The following is a 20768-nucleotide window of genomic DNA, read 5'->3' as shown; positions in this document are numbered from 1 at the left end:
CCACCCAGTACTAGTCCAACTTTTTTACTTAAGAGGCCCAAGAAAGTAAAAGGGGATACTTAAGCAAATAGTTTGGTCTGTTTCTGACAGCACCCATTCTAAGCATTCTTAGGTAGTTTTTCTCTGGCAGTGCAGTCTCTCTCATCTTCCCTATAACATTATAAGCTCCTCAAGGTCAGGCATAATGTCGACAAATGCCTTAGCCACTCCCAACAGTCTAGAAGAATATTCCAGCACAAAATGAGAGCTCATAAATGTTCATAAGCAATAACTCCCAAAGTCATCTTTTGTTTAAACTATAGTAATTTTTTTTTATGTCAATTTCTTCACTAACATTCTCCCTCCTAAAATCTTTTTCTTCTGGGAAAAAGAAATATTCCCTCTAGAATGTTGAACATAAAATTAGCTATTCAGCTATAAATGCAAATTCTCTTAACACAATCAACTTGAATAGAATAAAATGCTTTCTAAAAATGCTTTTAAAATTCTACAGACTATTTCACATGCAAAAAGATCCCCTAAATATTATCTAGTCTCACCTTCTCATTTACAAATTCAGGGAAATGACTTAGCCAGGGTTAAGATTGGTTGGTAATAAGAAAATGGTTTACCCAGTGTCCCATAAAATATTAAGTACAAATCTTGGATTTGAACTTTTGACATCCATTACCTTTTCCATTGTAGTGTGTTAACCTCCCCAATGAAAACAGTCCATATTCTTAAATTTTTTTTAAAAAAGTCATTTACCCAGGCAACTTTTGCTCTTGACTTATCTTAAGAGATTAAAGTTTTATATACTTTTCCTTTCAAATGAAGTTCTAATAAGCAAATAGCTCGGAGCATTATAAGCCGCTTTCTCCAACAAAGTATGTCCCACACAACTGTGGCATTTTGTTCAGAGGTCAGGAATGTGGCTGTGCTACCACGGGGTGCGGGAAATCATTTACAGAATGCATAAAAATGACTTAGCATCACACTGCCTCAAGGTTGAATGAACATGACATAATCTCTTTGCTACTCAAACACACTCAACTTCAGTGCTTTTTTTTCCCCTCCCTCTTGCACTAGTTTCACTTGAAAAAGATCTCTAAAATGCTATAGGTCATGTTTTTACTCAGTATTTAGTCCTTAGCATTAGAGGACAGTATGTATTGGATGAAACTTTTCTGCACTTTGAGAAAATTCCACTATTTAATATCCTATTAGGAGATTATGAAACAGAGAGTATGTTGACCTTGAACCCCTCCTCCTCTTCACTCTTCAGTTTCTCACTTTTAATCTTAAGACTTATATTTCTGGTCACTTCAGTGAGCTGGCAGAGATAGGAATCAAAGTGATTACTTTTTAAGCTCAAAGTTTCTAAGCAGATAATTCTGTATAATTGTTAATTTTATGACCACAAAAAATGACCCTTCACAATAGGTCTAAGACTAATCTCTGACATTAAAAATATGTTTCTACACAGTTACAGGGAAGCTAACTTTCTTATGAGTTATCAAAATTCCATTAAACTTAAAACAATTTATAAACAATTTCATAAAGGAGTCAGGGAAAGAGGGGGGGAAAAACAGTGAAAAAAGAGGCCAAAAAAAATCAATAGGAACCAATTTTGCTATTATATTGTAGAAAGCCTTGTTATGCAAGAATATAAGATAGCAAGAAACGTTCATTTCTGCTGATCTGACTAGAGATTTTACTCTTTAGAATATGTCCTTGTAGCACAGGGACTACCAATAGCAAATATTTTACTTCTGGAATGAAAAAGAAAATCAGTCAGCAGTCTTTTCTTCTCCAGAAGACAGTCCTAGTATCTTAGAGAACATTTTCAGTTTCTCAAGATAATGATTAAAGTAGGTTTTTTTCCTTTCTTTTATTGGAGAGAGAAGGGGCTCAATCTTTGTTTTTATTGGCTTAGGGAGCTCCCAGTGAGGAAATTGCCTTTACCAATTCAGACTGCTAACTGTTTAGCAATTTAGACTTCTAGGCAATTGCCTGTGACACTGAGATGCTAAACAACTTATTCAAGGTCACATAGCAAGCTTGTGCTAAAGACAAAACGGGTAAGAGAAGAAGAGGGCTCTCTCATATTCCTATCGCCAATCTGTCAAATCCCTTAATTCAAGGTCTAACTCTAATACCATCTTTCCTATTAAAAATTCTCCTCTACTGAAAGAGACTCTCTCTTTTCTTAAATTTCTGATATTTTGTCTAGCCCTGTTCTTTTGTTCTTATCACTGTCTACCTTATGCCATACACATTTTATCTTCTCTTTTAAATGCTAAGTTCAAGTGCAAAATCTTCTTTCTTTTTTTCATCATTTCCTTGCCAGTCCTAACAATGCCTTGCACATAGTAAATGCTTAGTAAATATATATTGGATTGAAATAAATTTCATTTCGACTGGAGACTACCTTCTAAAGACACTGGCCATGCAAGATCTTCAGATCATCTAATTTTGAACATGAACTCAGCAAGCTATTGCAGTAGTCAACACCCATTATTAGGTTACATATTAAGAAAATGAATTCTAGAATGAGTTGGTCAGATATTGGATTAGGTTTTTAGAGGCAACTAAGGAATGTGGGATTTAAGAAAAGATTTTGGAACATAAAGCGTTGGATTGCTAAGATCCTTCTTTCGGCCCACAAATTGGTAGAATTATATTTTTAAAAGGAAATGACAAATGAGATCTTGCTTTGGATAATGAGGAATAACATGTTTAAGAAAATAGTGGATAGGACATTATTAAATGGGTTTGTCAGAATGGTTTAATAAAATTTCCAAGAAAGTATAAAGGTCTCAGAGTCCTTCAATAGACAGACCCAGGTCTCATGATTAATGAAGCAGTCACACAATGTAGTGCCACCTTTTTGATTAATGGATCACTTTTTGATGGTATATAAATGGACAAGTCCACTACCACTACTATTACCACTTGACCTTCTGAAGGTCAAGTTCCAATATAACATGCTAAAATCTGTACAAAAGTTAAGAAGGATATTTTCATAGTTAACAAACTTACCTGATTAAACCAAGAGTACAACATACTATTACAATTAAGAATTCCACAAGAAAATCAAAAATCCTTCTTTTTTCATACCAAAAATATATGACATCATTTCCTTTATTTCATTTTAACTTCTCAGTGTGAAAAAAACAAACCATCAATTTCAAAATAAATTCTAAATTGGTTTGTATTTAATATTACATCTACATTAAATATCAATTTACATCTAATTTTGTGTTCAATGAACAAAATATGTATTAATTTAAAATTTCAAACACTTATGAGTGCAAAATAATTTTTTTGAATAATAGGTGGTGCTTATATTGTACTTTCTGATTTTCAGAGTACTTTAATATATTATTTTATTTGAGATAAACTTATAAGATGATAAGATTTATAACATAATTAATTCATAATATATTACTATATTACTCTTACAATAAAGTTATAAGAATAAATATATAATTTGGAGGTAAAGAAGATGAGTTCATTACTGTTTGATAAAAATTGCTGGGAAAATTGGAAACTAATATGGCAGAAACTAGGCATTGATCCATACTTAACACCGTACACCAAGATAAGGTCAAAATGGGTTCATGACCTAGGCATAAAAATGAAATTATTAATAAATTAGAGGAACACAGGATAGTTTACCTTCAGACCTGTGGAAGGGGAAGGTCTTAGACCAAAGAGAACTAGAGATCAATGATCACAAAATAGAAACTGCAGAATACAAACTGAAAAGTTTTTGTACAAACAAAACTAATGCAGACAAGATTAGAAGGGAAGCAATAAACTGGGAAAATATTTTTTAAAAAAAGGTTCTGATAAAGGCCCCATTTCCAAAATATATAATTAACTCTAATTTATAAAAATCCATTCTCCAATTGAAAAATGGTCAAAGGATATGATCGACAATTTCAGATGAAGAAATTGAAACTATTTTAGTCATATAAAAGATGCTCCAAGTCATTATTAATCAGAGAAATGCAAATTAAGACAACTCTAAGATATATACACACCTGTGATTTAAAATGACAGGAAAAAATAATAATGATTGTTGGGGGATGGGGAAAATGGGACATTGATGCATTGTTGGTGGAGTTGTGAATGAATCAACCATTTGAGGTTTGAACTATGCTCAAAAGTTATCAAACTTATACCTTTGATCCAGAGTGTTACTACTGGGATTATATCCCAAAGAGATTATAAAGAAGGAAAGGACCGATGTGCATTTAATGTTTGTGGCAGCCCTTTTGTAGTGGTTAAAACTGAAACTGAATGGAGTCCATCAGTTGAGAATGGCTGAATAAATTGTGGTTATGAATAAGGAAATTGTTCTGTAAGAAACCAACAGGATGATTTCAGAAAGGCCTGAGAGACTTAACAACTGGATGCTGAGGAAATGAGAGGACCAGAGATCATTATATACTTCAACAACAAATTATATATGATGACAGTTCATGGACCTGGCCACCTCAGCAAACTAGATCAACCAAATCATTTAATGGAGAGTAATGAACTGAACTAGCACCCCAGAGAAAGAATTTGGGAGATGACTAAAACCATTACATTGAATTTAACCCTATATTTATGCCCACCTATTTTTGATTTTTCAAAGCAATTGTCAATTTTAGATCGATTCTTTTTGTACAGCAAAAAAACATTTTGGTCATGTATACTTATTGTGTATCTAATTTATATTTTAATGTATTTAAATCTACTGGTCATCCTGCCATCTAGGGAGGGGGGGGGGTAAGAGGTGAAAAAATTGGAAAAGAGGTTTCAACTGTTAATGCTGTAGTTACCATGCATATATCCTGTAAATAAAAGGCTATTAAAAAAAAAAAAAAAAAAAAAAGATGAGTTCACAGTTGTCAAGTGTCTCATATATCACATAAAATGGCTGGGTAGTAGCTATATTTATGGGCAATAGCTGCCTTGGACTCTTCTTTATATCTTCCTTATAACATGTAGTTTCAAAGGTCATCTGAACCAAACACAAGTTCTAAAATACCCTACCAAGTTAGAAGGGTTTCAACCATGGGATCAGAAAAAAAAAAAAAAATCTATCCCCCCAAAAAAACAAAAACAAAAACACAACAAAGTTTATCTCTAGAAGAAGCTTTTCACTAAGTGATGAATTTCCATATAAGTTGTCTAAAACACTTGGGGATTGCAATCTGTTGATTCACACCAAAGAAACATAGATTCTTGAAATATTATATATTCATATAAAAATAAACATATATACAGGTGATAATTGGTTTCCCAAACCTCAGAAGAAGTGATAACATATCTTCAACCATTTTGGTTTTTGTCAGTTAAAAGGTCATAAGAGATAATTAAAACTTTCCCAAAATGGACTATGCTGTTTAATGAGGTTTTAAGTTCCCTTTTAATCAAAATGTCTAAGAAAAATCAGAATTTGTACCCATCTGCAAAGCTACAAAAATCCTTGACCTGAATAGAAGGCTATACTAAACAACTTCCAATTTCCTACTTATGCTAAGGTTTTATGATTATAGGTACTGAGGTGTGTCTACCTGCTAGAGCCTTGATACGAGAGCGCTCAAACAGTCTTGCTGAGCTATTTTCGTTGTCCCAATCATCCACATCCCAACGGTTATTGACATCGCTGTATTGTTGTTGGATCTCAATGTTGTCGTAGTCTGTGGCTACTGTGGTCGTCATGTTGAACCTTCTCAACCGCCCTTAAGCATCAGATTCTTCTTACAAAGGTCTGTGAGGAAAACAATGTATATTTAACTTTGTATAGAGAAAACCAAAGTCTTATAATCACAATTACTCTCTCAGAGAGAGAGAGAGATTTTCCACATTTTATAAGCAAAGAAATAGAGACCTCAAGAATTTAATTGATTTGCCCAAGGACAGCCTGTTAACAGCAGAGCTGGGACATCTAATTCAGTGGGTTTTTTTAAAATCACATCATCCTTTCTCATAACAAAGCCAATTATTCTGTTTTGAGTAAGTCTATCTTCTTCAATCCATTGGTAATTGTAAATAGCATTATAATATATTTGAATTTCATAACAGATTCAGGTGGAATCAACATTCTTATGTTGGTAAAGATTATCAAGGAATGGGGTTTTGGGACAAAATAATGGAATAATACCAAAATTTTGGTGAATATTCTGCGTAGCTTTAATGGGTATTACATCTATTGTTCAATATAATCACAAGAAGAAAGAATAGAGACTGATTCTGTGATTGCATTGGTCTAGAAAACTCCCATGAAGAAGTATCCTCTGTCATTTTAGGGCACCAGCTTCTTTACATTTTATAGTTTTAGAGACTTAGGGTTTAGGGTCACAAGAGACGGGAAGGGAATGTGTAGTTGTTAAGCATCTACTGCATGCCAGGTACTGTGCTAAAGGCTTACAATTATTTTATTTGATATTCACAACAACCTTGAAAGATAGGCACTATTATTATCCCCATTTTACAATTGAGAAAACTGAGGCAAAGTTGTCCAGGATCACATAATCAGGAAGTTTCTGAGACTTAAATTCAGGACTTTCTCCCTCCAAATACTATACCAGTCCTCCGACTACTATACCAGCAGGTCTTTCTAGACCTAAAGCTTATTTTCTTTCCTCTACGTCATATCAACTCTCTCAGAAGAAAACTCTTCTTTTTTCCTCTAAGGTTAAAAGCATAAAAGCATCTTTTTTATTCCCTGTATTACAAAAGCTGATTGTCTGACACTATCATGGAGAATTATTTACCTGGATTCTCAGTTAGTGAAAATGTACCAACATGGAGTGGGGAAATAGCATTATCCTGGGTGTAGAAAGAGTAATTCGGCCTCTGTATCATAGTTTCCTTATTAAATGGAGAATTAGGGCTAGGAACTTAGAGATTACTTAGTACCAACCCCTTATTTCATTAATGAGAAAATTAAAATAAAGAAAAAAGAAGTGATTTGTACAAGATCTGAAAGATTCAGAAGTGATTTGGGCCCCTGATGTCTGGACTAGTACTTTTTTTTTCATATACCACATAAAGATTCAGCTTTCTTCTTTCTTACCAAAAAAAATGCAAATTGTTTCATATTTAGACATGTCACAGCCTATTTGGTATCTGCCATAGCTAGGTTTCCTCATTAAAGCAATTGTACTTTAAAAGAAGATCTGTACCTAAATTTATTACAAATAATTGGTGACAAGCACACCAGCTGTTCAAGAGGCACGTAACTCCTTGTCTATTCTGTTTAAAGGTGAGCTCTCACATGTCCTCCAGGCACATTGCTGACACTAACACAGTTCCTTACAACAGCCCTAGTGAAGGACATCACAAGGTCTAGCCTCCCTCCTTTCAAATGTGTTTGAGAACCTCAATTCCTGGTTCTAGTCTTTTCTCAATTTATTGGTAGGGGAGAATCTGAGTCTTGGACTATAGACATATGGACAGAACCAATTTTAAATGAAATCCAACTTTCTAGTTTTATTGATTTAATTTTAAACTAAGACTTTTTAGAGGTCAAGAGGATAGTAGAGATAATTTAATCCAAAATCCTCACTTCATGCATGAGAAGCCTGAAACCTAAAAAGGTGAAAAACCTTGCAAAGTCATACTGACTGGTAAGTGGTAGGGTCTCAGATCTAGTTTTCCTGATTTCCTCCTGAGCCCAGCAGATATATATATCAATATATACGCACTAAAACTCAAGGAAATTCAGTCTCCATGACAGTGCATTCCTCAGTAGCCAAGAGCAAATAGAGGAGACTCCAAACCCATATATCCTAAAATAAAATTTAATCTCAGAGCTGATAGCAAACTTGTTTGGGCAACTCTGCCAAATACAATTTGAAATGCAAATAACAAAACTGTTGCCGTGATTTCTTTAAGCTATTTGGTGCCACCTGGTGATAGAGGAAAACAGACTAAGGCACACCCTCAGCAACTGCTCCTTAACCAAACAACTGTCCTAGAGACCCCTCTGTAACAGATGAGATGTCCCAAATAGTGCTTAGCCAGATGAACGCATTTTCCTACCTAAGTTTGTTCTTATTCCTGACTAAAATAATTCACATAATCACTACTTTTTCTCTATGACATTAAACTTTTCCATTAGTCTAAAACAGGGCTTCTTAAACTTTTTCCACTCATGATCCCTTTAGGCCAGAGAAATGTTTATATGACCCTAGGTAGATAAAATATATAAAATAGGTATATGAGTATTTATTACTATATGAAATAAGTATATAAATGAAACATTTACTGATGATAAATTATAAGGAAATAAAAAAAAAACAATTCTTTGGTGTATATATATAATTTACCATTTATTGAAGATGAAAGCAAATTTGCATACTAATGAGATGGATATGCCTGTCTATTTTTACATAAAGAATTAAATCTTGGTGGAATATTTGCTAACTTTTACTATTACCAAATTTTTGGTGACCTCCCACACTCAGTTTTACATGACCCCCACACAGGGTCGAAACCATTTAAATAGCTTTGGTCTAAAATAATCACATAGAAAATTTTCAGATTGATTTTCAATCAATAAGGAAACTAGGACTTAAAAAACTTAAAAAACTGATGTCCCAAGCCATTGAACTAGAGTTAGTTGAAGACACAAAAATAGAACCTTCATCTTCTAATTCTTCATCTCATCCACTTCCTTCTACATCACATTATTCTTTTCCAAAGATTCCTATACTCCATAAACTGTCTAGTCTACCATTAGATATTGTGACTCCTACATATCTAGAAATTATATTATTTGATCATACTAGTCACCTACACTTTAATGGCACCAATCACACTGAATAATTTGGAGAGGAAGAAAATCAATTTGAAAGTTTTCTTAAGTCCTAGTTTCCTTATTGATAAGTTGAGAGCATTGTGCTGGGTGACCACTAAGCCTCTACAAGTCTAAAATTCTACTCTATGAATATTATACTCTCCTTTGGGCTGCAAACATGTGTCAGCATCCTAACTGACTTTATGTAGGGCATTAAAGTTCCCAAAGCACTTTACATATATAAGAGTTAATTTTTTTTTACCACTTACAGAGAAGAACCTTTTCTCCTAAAGGATCTATTTAATTTGTAACCAGTTATACAGATGAACAGGCAGGTTTGTCTTTTATAGATGAATTATCATAAATGACAACATCAGAAATTTGCTATAGTAGTCTGAAAATTAATCTGAACTTTTCTTATGGTGGGAGAAATAGGATAGATTGGTAAGGGAAGATTTAAGAACTCAATGCTTATTGATTTTGGAATTAAAGAAATCTGTATATCATGGTAAAATGTAGTCCTTGTACTCAAACAATTTCCAGTTTAAAAAAGAGAGAAGAAAAATGACTAAAACCAAAACTATGAATTAATTCTGTGCCTAGGAAAGATCAGCATTCAGGAATAGAGGAATGCAATTCAATTCATTATTTGTTCATCTAGAGTGGGAGTGCCAAGGTAGACATCCTAGATGAAGCAGCAATTCAGCTGAACCTGAAAGGAAAGAAATTAAACAAACAGGTGGAGTGGAGGAGTTTGTTTTAAGAATAGAGGAGTAAATAACGACAGTGGAAGAGCACTAGAAGGACATTAAATGATACCATTTATCTGGAATACAGAATGGCTGAAGGGAAAGGAGTGGTGTGGTACAATTGGGGAAAAAAAACTGGCTTTGAAGTCAGAGGAACTAGGATCAAATTCCATCTCTGAGGTTTACTGCTTGTGCAATCTTGGACAAGTTACTTCACCTATGAGTTTCCTCATGTGTAAAATGAAGGGGTTGGACTAATTAATCTCAAATTTCTTCCATCTATAAAGTGATGGTCTTATAATGTAAGGAAGTCTGGAAAGAGAGGTTGGGGCCAGATTTGGGAGACCCTGACTGTTGGCCAAGGAGTTTGTATTTTATTCAGCAATAATTGGGGAGCCACTGAAAGTACAAAATAGGCAGGCTTAGTAACATGATCAGAACCATGTATTAGGACAGTGATGTGAAGATCAAAGGAGTAGAAAATATTAGCTTAGAGGTAGTAAGAAATTTAAAATAAGTTAATGGTAATGAGAATGGATGGAAGAGATAGAAAGAAGACATTTCAAAAGTATAATGGAGAGAACTAAGCAACTTTTACATGAGGGAGATAGCTGGAGCAATAGAAGCATATATCTTAGGGACTTTTTTGGCAACATAGTTTTAGGTTTAGTACACCAAGTGTGACCCAGTTACTATGTTCTTTGTTCGAATGCTTTGTGGAACCTGTCCTTCTTCATTTTAATAGTTATATTCTCCCCTTTCCCATTCATCCATAACATACAATGTACAAATGGTAATATAAGGCCAACTATAAAAGGCTGAGGAGCCCATTTTTATTGTTCTTCCTCAATCAAATTTTCTTTGGATGTGCATTTTCTAAGATGAACAAAGAATTATGAAAAGACAATTATCAATTTCTGCTTCAACAAGATGGCACTATTCTTATTTATTCAAACATATGGATGAAGATAGAGGTAGATGACACAATTTTTATCTTAACCTAACAAGGCAAAAAGACTTCTGCAACTGTGGTCAAAAGTGTGACTTAGTCTTAACTAATTAGGATAACTGGAATTTTGATAGACTGTTGTTTTTCAATCATGTCTGATTTTTCATGACTCCATTTGAGTTTTTTGGGGGCAAAGATATTAGAATGGTTTATTATTTCCTTTTCCAGCTTATTTCACAGATGAGGAACTGAGGCAATAAATAATAAATGACTCTTCCAGGGTCAAACAGCTATTAAGCATCTAAGGTCAGATTCTAACTCAGGAAGTCTTCCGACCGATGTACCACCTAGCAACCTTGATTGATAAATTACCACTCATTAATTTTTTTTTCTATTTGTCTTCTCCAGTTACTAAAAGCATTAATTCCCCTCCAGATTGACACATTTTGAAAAAGGCACATAAATGAAATGTATCTTCTTTAGGACACATATTACATAGCAACAAGAAACATCTTAGGATAAAATACAATCTTAGGATAACAGATTTAGAACTAAAAGGAGTTTCTGAGATGATCTAATTTTATTCCCTAATTTTACAGGTAAAGAAACTAAGATCTAGAAAAATTAAACGAGGTACCAATGGTCATACAAATAATAAATAAACAGCAGAGTTGATATTTAAACACAGATTTTCTTGTTTTAAATTTATGACTCTTTCTATGACTAAACCAAACTTTTTGTCTTGCTTTTCTATTCTTCAAATTACCTGATCTATATCTATAGATCTATGTTTTCATCAGACCATCCCTTTTGTTTATATCTCTAGCTTTTACTGAATCACTAGCAAAATATGCTACTACTAAAAAGCATAGCCAAAGGTAGGGCCATGAAAATAGACAAGAGGATCAGGCAATATTGGGACAATAGTAATAGCAGAATGCCACTTTAATCATAGCTATTTACAATCTGTGTCAAAGAATGTATCCTGCTAGATATGCTAGGGAGCTTAAAAAAAAAAAAAAAGACACTTCCCTCCTCCCCCCTCCTATTTCCAGGGAGTTTAAATTCTCACAAGAGGAAACTATGCAGATATAGACATACATTAGGTAGAAAATTTTTCAAAAACTTCCTGGGTTTTTTTTTTTTTTTAATTTAGATTAGTTTTTTTAAATGCTTTATTTATTTAAAGGTTTTATTTTGGCTAAGCTAGAGATAGTGAAATAGTCAGAAAATGGCAAAGGAAAGACAAAACTAAACAGAAAATAAAAGTTGGTTACTCTTTCCCTCTCCTGAATATGGGAATTTTTTTTTTAATAAAAAAGATATTTTTTAATTGTATGCTTATAGATTTAGAGTTCGAAGGGAACCCACCTAGTCCAACCTCCTCATTTTAAGGACGAGGAAACTGAGGTACAGGGAAATCAAGTGATTTGCCTAGATATTCAGTTCCTTTCAAAAACTGGTTAAGAAATTAAGATGAAGATTACCAATTTTTGTCAATCCTTTTTGAAGAGAGAAACCATATGTTAATAATTACTTGGCAGAATTCAAAGTCCCAAATGTTCTCTTAACACTTCAAATCCCCCCTTTCTACTCATAAAAGCTAGGAAGATATATGTACTTGACTGCTGACTTTCTAGCTTAATCAAGGTCTTCTCTTTTCCTCAAAAGAATCTCACTTAACAAAATCAGTCAGAAATCTATGAGTCCCACCTCAATCTATTCAACTTTTCAGGAAATGGAAAGCAGGAAATAATTATATTGTTTGTCATTTTCTTGCTGCCACATTCTTGAGTCACATATAATTTTTTTAAATTTTAGACTGTGATTCATTCATGTGGGACATTCCTGATTTAGATATTCCTTCCACCAATACAGATTGGCTAACTGGGTTCTCATTCTTAGAGAGCTAGCTGGAGAAATGAGAGTTTAAATGCCTTGCCCACTGAGAAACAATTGGTATATGTCAAGGGCACAATTTGAGCCCATGTCTTTCTGACTCCAGAGTTGCTGGGTTATCATTAAGCAATGATATCTTTCCATGTATAAAAGATCAGAAAACAGAAGAAATTTCTGTAGGTAACAGAGTTTATAATCACAGCATGTGCTTAAGAAGGGTATCATGACTTACATATGATTAATGACTACAGACCTGCTATTGTTCAAGTACATTTGATTTAAATACACTAAAATTCTGCCCCTTCTTATGGTGGTTTCAATTTACCAAATACCAAAATTTATTCATGAAGACCTTGTCCAAGTGCATCCTAGGAAGGAATCATAATTCACTTTATAAAATGATTATTCACTTAAAAAAAAGGATTACTTTAAACAGTAAACCCTTTTACTTCACTAAAAAGATGATTCCATTTACATTCAACATTTAGGAAACATCTGCTATAAAAGGTATAGATATATAGACAGTTCATAGGATAATAGATTGTTAGAGCTGGAAAAAGCCCTACAGGTCATTCTTTAGATCAACCTCCCATTCTACAAAAAAGCCAACCTGGGTGTAGAAACAATAACTTGCCAAAGTCACACAATTATAGAATATAAGGAACATGAAGATACAGTCTGAAACTTCAAATATCAATTCAATATTTTAATGCAAACTTTTCTTACAAGGCGAAAATTCTATAATACATGAGTAGTCATCCCTTAAGGTTAACTAACTGAGAGGCAAGCTCTCACCTTTACAAGAGACAAGACTCACCAAATCTTACTGCACTCCATTTAGCTCAGTCTAGCTAGCTCATCTTCATTAAGTAAAAGAAGAGTTGAGGGAAAATGTTGCCTTATGTTTGAATTAGTACATATCACATTTCTTGGATCTGAAGAATTAGAACGCAGATTGGGGGGGGAGGCACTGTTTTTCAAATTTAAAACCTTAGGTTGGAGTCCCAGCCTCTGATATTTCTTAGTTGTGTGACCTTAAAGGGGTCACTTCATCTAGTTGGGTCTGTTTTCTCATCTGTAAATAAGAGTTTGAGAGGAGATTGGACTATATTTGTCTGTCTCTTTCATCTCTGATATTTCTCGTTTCTGAATTACTCATATCCATGTAAATTTCTGTTTAGCTTGCCTTGGACCTTGCAAGAAAATATTTTACAGTGAGTTCCTCCCCATGTATCTACTGAATAATAAATTAGGTGACAAAAGCTATGAAAGGTTCAGTTGTTTTTAATTTTTGATCATGCAGCGACATTCAAAGACTAAAATAGCCCAATGCTATAAACGTTCTTTCCTATACATCCTTATATAACATTTCTGCTTCAATAATAAGAGAAAACCATTAGAAATTTTACCCTACAATTTTATAAATAGCAAATACTCCAGGGACAAATTTTTTTGTGTATTTTCTTCTTTTACTTTTTCTTTAATAGAGTAAATTAGAATCATTCTCTATCCCCCCCAAACAACAAAATTAACTTTTACTGAAAAAGAAAGCAAAATGGGGGCAGTTAGGTGGTGCAGTGGATAGAGCACCAGCCCTGAAGTCAGGAGGACCCGAATTTAAATCTGGTCTCAGACACTTAACACGTCCTAGCTGTGTGACCCTGAGCAAATCACTTAACTCCAATTGCAAAAAGGAAGGACGGAAGGAAGACATTTTTAAAAAGCAAGGAGTATGAAAAATAATAAGAAGCATTGGTTTTCTAAATTTTTTTTATATTACTCCTCCATACGTACTACTCAACTCCCTATTCCAGATCAAACTGACCTGCTTACTTTTCCTTACAAGACTCCTTCCTGAGTTCAAATCTGGCTTCAGACACTTACTAGTTATGTGACCCCAGGGTCACCTATTTGCCTCAATTCCTCATTTATAAAATGAACTCGAGAAGAAAAAGGCAAATCACTCTATTATCCTTACCAAGAAAATCACAAATTGGGTCACAAAGAGTCAGACATAACAAAAAATGACTGAACAACAAATGAAAAACATAGGTAAGTGTCAATATAGGACTACACTGCTGTAAACTGAGGGAAATAGAGACATAAACTCACTTAATAAATTGCATATTGCCAAGTGATGCCCATTTATGCACCAATGAAATTTACCTTAAAAAAAAGTACATTATTTTGTTTCTTTCTCCTCTCTCCCTCCTCCCCCCCTTCCCCTACGAAAGTACCACATATCTTATAGTTTAGATAATCATCATTTTAACATGTCTGGGCTTCTGTTTATTTGCCTAAAATGAAGGATTTTGTGTTTGGGGTTTTTTTTTTTTTTTTTTTTGCTAGATCTATTAAGATTCTTTCTACTTCTACTGTCTTATGAGTCTGTTCTCTAAAATTCATTTTAAAAATTATGCAAAGCAACAACAACAAAAAAGTCGATGTGGTTACATCTACATCTCTAACCTTGAGGTGTGAATTAAAATGCTGTGCTTTGTAGTCTGTGAATGTTAAGTCTACAGCGGGAAAAAGTCATTTAGTGTATGGTTTAATTTATTTAAGTCTTATAACCACAGAATTAGCCAGAGCTAACGGCTTAAATATCATTCTTCATTAAATGCATGGCCATTTTCAGTTAAAAGCAATCACTTCATTTCAACTCAATTTATAAAGAGACCAACTTTAATGCAAGAAGCTCATTTAAGACAGGTCTAGCACTATTAAAGATCCTCTGACCCACATGAGAATCTCTCACTCATTTATGATGACTGGGAACCCAAATTTTATTCCAGACTGTTCTCTATTACATGAAATTTCAATTCTGTCAGTATTGCTGCCAAAATGTCAATCTTGGACTATGGTTAGCATTTTACTGCCTCATTCTTTGTGAAGTTACAAAAGAGTTTCATGTGCCCTACTAGAATAGGCACAGTAATATTATACTTTAAATGTAGAAATTAAATTAAATTGGCCAACACCAATAGGCTAGAACTAGTCTCAAACATATCTAGGAGAATTCTTTATTTCTACATTTGTTCAAAGAGGATTAATGTCACCCAATTTGCATATTTCAAAAGTTGGTTATAAGAATTTAAAGAAAAAAAAGATACTGTAGCTTTTTTTTTTTTTTTTTTTTTGCTGAGGCAATTAGGGTTAAATGACTTGCCCAGGGTCACACAGCTAGGGAAAGTGTTACATGTCCCAGATCAAATTTGAACTCAGGTCCTCTTGACTTCAGGGCTGGTGCTCTATCCACTGCACTACCTAGCTGTCTATACTATAGCATTTTAAAAAGCATCATACACTATAGAAATTTATAGAAATTATGACATGCAGATAAAATATCATACACACACACACACAAAACCCTATAAAATAAAGTGTTCTGTTGATGGAAAATTTAAGGATTGGTTGAGTTTGGAAGAGAAGATGAATTTCTTAAGTAGGATAAGTGGCAAGTAGCTCTTTATTCAAACCATTTTTAGCAAAAGAGGAATGCCTCTAAAATTCATTTTCAACTGTCTGTTAAATAAATATGGGGTCATATTTACATAGACATAAAAAGAGCCTTCATCATAATTTTCTCATAATCACATCTGGTTTTGCTTCATAATGCTTATATTTCTTTTGAAAATGAAATGTTTACTTTTAAATAATTTATTTCCCCTTATAAATGTACTCATCTCTAGGCTGTCTTCATGGTACTCAAAACATTATCCTGAAATCTAAATCTGAAGACAACTTGTTTCTGAAAGGTAGTTGTTCAGACTATTTGCATTGCTTGAGTTAACACTTGAGGGACAAACTAAAACAACACTACATATGGGTTGATATTTTCCAAAATCAATTTAAAACCTGAACCCTTTTAAAGCAATAGGAAGCTGCATTTGAAAGACTTATCAAGGAAGGGTCATTATCTTTCAAGAACAATCACCTCATTGCAACATGTTCAAAAGATCATACTCTTAATATTTACTAAAACTTAATCATCTTGAAAAATAAAAACATTCAATTTTGCATAAAAGTTGAGTGATATTAGTTATGACCATCATCAAAAGCCTAGTACCAAGGCAGTGAAAGTAAATTTGGTGTCATTTTGGATTCCCAGAAGATTCAAATAAAATTATTCATGGTTATTAAAACATCATTGGTATTTCATATTAAGAGAAAAGCATGCCTTATTATTACTAGAAAATCCATTTATCTGTATGATGGCAGAAAGGAAATTTAAGAATTATAATATTGAGATGATGCATTTATATAGGCCCTGTCTCCCAAGTCAAAGTCTAACTTAAACAATTCTTCCCAATATAAGCAATGTATATATGATCTTTCATATAAAGGAAAGTATATGCACAGCATGACTAGGAATTTTGAGGTCATCTCATGGAAGACTTGAAATTAGAAATTTGCCTGGCTTCTCCCCTCAACCTCAAGAGGAAAACAAATGACTTCAATTTTTATTGTTAAGCAGTCAGGCTCTCAATCAGGGTTTCACAGCAAAGAAAATGAGCATTTTTGTTTGTTTTCCAGCATATGATTTTTGTTTTAAAGTCAAAAAACTCATGCAATAGAACTAATACAATCTGAAATTTTAAATTATTTTTGGAGAAATAAAAAAAGTTCCTTATGAGAATACACATTCTCATAATTGAGTATTTCTAAAGTTTCCTTGATTAAGTCCAAGATAAAACACATCAATCATTCTCTTTAAAATGTGCTAACAAGACAACAATATTGGTTTTGTTTCTCTTACCCCTAAAATCTTTCAAAGCATTACACTGTTTCCTGTGTGAAAACTGGTTGCAATGATGACAAAGCTGGAGAGTATGGAAATTTAAAACACTTCAAAAGAAACAATCTCTTTCATGGTTGTAGTTAGAAGTGAAAATCAGAGGTTTATCATTTAGTTCTTGAATTCTGAGTAGAAGAATATGCATCAACTCAAAGTTGTCCTTTGTGCCATTAAAAAGTCAAAGTCAAACCAGATGAACAGGTAATTAAGGAAGGTTTTTTAATCACATTAACTACAAATTATAGTGAAGTAGCTGTTCATGATCAATTATCTTTCAATCACATGTGATCTTAGGGAACACAGATAATAGACATAAATTCTCCCAATATGTATATATTTCCTTATGATGTAACTTACAAATCTAAGATAAATTATAAATATCTATTTATAAAGGTGGGAATTTTGGAATCATAAAGATTCATCTTCATAAGTTCAAATCTGATCTTAGACACTTAATAGCTTTGACTTGGGCAAGTCACTTAACCTTGTTTGCTTCAGTTTCCACATCTGTAAAAAGAGATGGAGAAGGAAATGGCAAATCACTCCAGGATTTTTGCCAAGAAAATCCCAAACAACTAAAAAGCAAACACTTTATAAGTGTTCTATAGTGTACATGGAATGGGAAACTGGACTGTTGAGGCCTATTGTTATGAACATTCTCAAAATACTTGGCTGATGTGAACAGATTATAAACTTGAAGTCAGGGACTGTATCCTTAGGATTTAGCACAATGTCTAGTACACAAGTGCTTAATAAATAACTGAATAAATGAATGTGATTCCTTCATGGATTCTGAAAAGTGTATAGGCATTTCATAATAGGTACTCTTCCACTAACTACAAAGTGAAGAGGAACCTCTGATTGACTAAGGAACAAGTTGGTTTTCATTTAAAAGGCATTAGTTAGCAAGGACCTATCCTCTTGGTCTTTTTCCTGCCTGGAATGCTCAAGTGAAACAATGAGCTATTAATGGGCTTCTCTATCTCCTCACCAACATCATGACATAACCCATGAATACATATATAACTCTACGTACTGTTGTTGTTTCTATCTCTGCAATATGTATTTTTCCTCCTTTTTGAAAAAGGAACCTAGAGATGACCATGATGTTATGAGCTGTGAAAGGTCAAGGAAGGGAACCAAAAGGATGTCAAAAATCAAAGAGTCTATGCTGGACTTTGTGATCAACCAGTCCAACAGGACCCTGAAGACCAACCTCTTGAGTCCAGTTCAGCACCTATCCATTGGCTGTGCCTCATTTGGAAGTGAATATGGTGGAGGAAATGCAATGTAAAAACTGCATAAAGTCAGAGCTGATTCTCCCCCTCAAAACTAAGGTGGGATAGAGGAGAATGTCCCTTCCTGGTGATTGGGAATAATGAAAGGTGTTTGAACTTATTTCCTGGTTATGCCTTGGAAATATACACCCCCTTTGTAAAAAACTAATTGATACTAATTGGCTAAATGAACCTGAGGCATTAATTATTGGCTTTTTAAAAATTTTATGTATGGGAACATTCGAAAAGGGCTCAAATCAATAACATTAAAGACACTTCAAACCCTAGTGGATATGTATTACTATATATACATATCACTTGTAGAGTGAGCTCAGTATATTGCTAGTTACGTTATAAAGCTTATATAAAACTTACAATTATGTTTACAGCATGAAATTAAGATGACCTACTGTTTCATCCTTGGTCAATAGGGAGCCACTAGAACTTGTTGGATAAGGAAAAGATATGGTCGGATATTTGCTTTAGGAAAATCTCTTTGGCAGCTGTGTGGAGAATACATTGAAGAAAGAATAAGACTTGATATAAGGAAACCAATTAGCAAGCTACTGTATGTAAAAGGAGATAAGGATGGGAAGTAGGGTGGTAGCTATGAAGCTAGAGATGAAGGGGCATCTGATACAAGGATGGAAGGAGATAGTGGAAGCAAAATTTTGCCCTTTGCAATATTTTCAGGTTTGTTAGATTTTATACTTTCTCCCCTCTCCCCATATATTCTTTGATCTAGTGACATTTGTCTCATTCTTCAACCAAAAAAAACCACTCCATCTCCTCAATTAGTATTTTTTACTGATTGTTTCCTATGTCTAGAATTCTCTCCCTCCTCATTTCTGCCTCCTGGATTTCTTGACATTTGTTAAGCTCCAATTAAAAAATCTTTTTCTAAGGTGCCTTTCTCAATTGCTGTTGATTCTAGCATCTTCTGTCTTTTATTTCCAATTTGTCCTAGATAGATTTTTTTTTTTTAGTACATAGTTGTTTATAAGCTGTCTTATACATTGAACTCTTTGAAAGCAGTGACAATTTGCCTTTCTTGGAATTCCCAGAACTTTGTACAGTGCCTGACAGAAAATAGACAATTAATAAAAACTTACTGACTGACTGACTATATGGTATAAGGGAGGGTGAGGAATCTAAGTAATGTGGGTATCTGCTGGGAAGTGAGTGCCTGCTACATAAAGAGGAAAGATCCTGAGAGGAAGTTTGAAAGGAAAAGATAATGTGATACATCTACAATACATATTGCGAATCAATTTCATATCTATTCTTCCTATTTGAATCCCTCTATTCCGCTCAAAAAGGTTCTTATTTGCCATTGCCCTAGAGCTATAATGTGTCCTCTGGAGGACCCTGCCAAAGCCACAAGGTGAATTGGGGACAGACAGTAGGTATGTTTGAATGAGGATGGAGGCAGAATCTTCCCAATGGCACTTAACAAGTGGCCACAGTTGATATTGGAATACCTAGGTTATAACTATCTGAGGGCTGAATTCCTGGTCCAGAAGAAAGGAAATTGGGAACTTGTGTTGTGATAAGAGGGATGGAGTATGGAAGTGTTAAGAGGGATAACATTGAGCATGGTTGTTACAGACAAAAGAGAGGATGTAACTCATCTTCTCATCTTTTTATTGGTTGATTAGGTATCATTGTAGATCAGGTAACAGCATCTTGGAGTCAAATCACTGTCCCTACCTTGTGTGAGATCTGGTGCTAGGTGCAGAGGATATAAAGATAAACAAGGAATAATCCCTGCTGTCAAAGAGCTTACAATTTAAATGGGAAAAGGAGGATGGGAAGGAAAACCAGACATGTTCACAAATAAGTTGCCTGGCAGAATATGGGAAGTAAGTATCCAAACCAACAAAGTGTTATCAGAATAAGGAAAGATAATTTCCTTTGCACAGGAGAGCATTTGGGAGTGAAGATAACAGATCATGGAAGATTTTGTGAAAAAATGATATCAAAGCTGGACCTTCAAAGAAGGGAGGGACATCAACATTTATGGATTGAGGAGTAGGATTTGAAAGAAGAATTCATTTCAGATATGGAAAAATCAATGCAGGTAAAAGCATAGAGAGGAAAAATTGAAGAATAAAAAAGGAGTATGGCTGAATGCATACATGTGATTGAAATAAAGAAGATAAGCAGAAAGGTAACTGAAATGTGTTTAGAAAAAAAGAACTTAGAATTACAATGTAGAAAGTCTTAAACGCCAATACAAACATAGAAAGTCACAGATGCTTTTCTAAGAAAGGAGGAAGACCAATAGAAAAAGGAGAAAAGTGAATGGATTTGG

The 20768-nt window shown here is 33.9% G+C and overlaps 1 protein-coding gene across 5 annotated transcripts in view; it reads right to left on the bottom strand.

Moving 5' to 3' along the window:
• Nucleotides 1-20768, bottom strand: part of SPTBN1 (spectrin beta, non-erythrocytic 1) — a 265536-nt gene that overhangs the window by 187301 nt on the left and 57467 nt on the right. For 3 of the 5 annotated variants that reach the window (XM_031950476.1, XM_023494963.2, XM_031950475.1), the window contains exon 2: nt 5553-5749. In XM_031950476.1, the coding sequence (XP_031806336.1) occupies nt 5553-5700 (148 nt within the window). In that variant the 5' untranslated portion in view covers nt 5701-5749. Of the gene's footprint in view, nt 1-5552; nt 5750-20768 lie in introns of those variants that run through there. The other 2 variants (XM_023494962.2, XM_031950478.1) reach the window with 1 other exon arrangement.

Source organism: Sarcophilus harrisii, chromosome 2 (genome assembly GCF_902635505.1).
Source record: "Sarcophilus harrisii chromosome 2, mSarHar1.11, whole genome shotgun sequence".
Classification (NCBI taxonomy): Eukaryota; Metazoa; Chordata; class Mammalia; order Dasyuromorphia; family Dasyuridae; genus Sarcophilus; species Sarcophilus harrisii.
The sequence above is the reverse complement of the archived record's forward strand: the minus strand, read 5'-3'. Positions and strand labels throughout refer to the sequence as shown.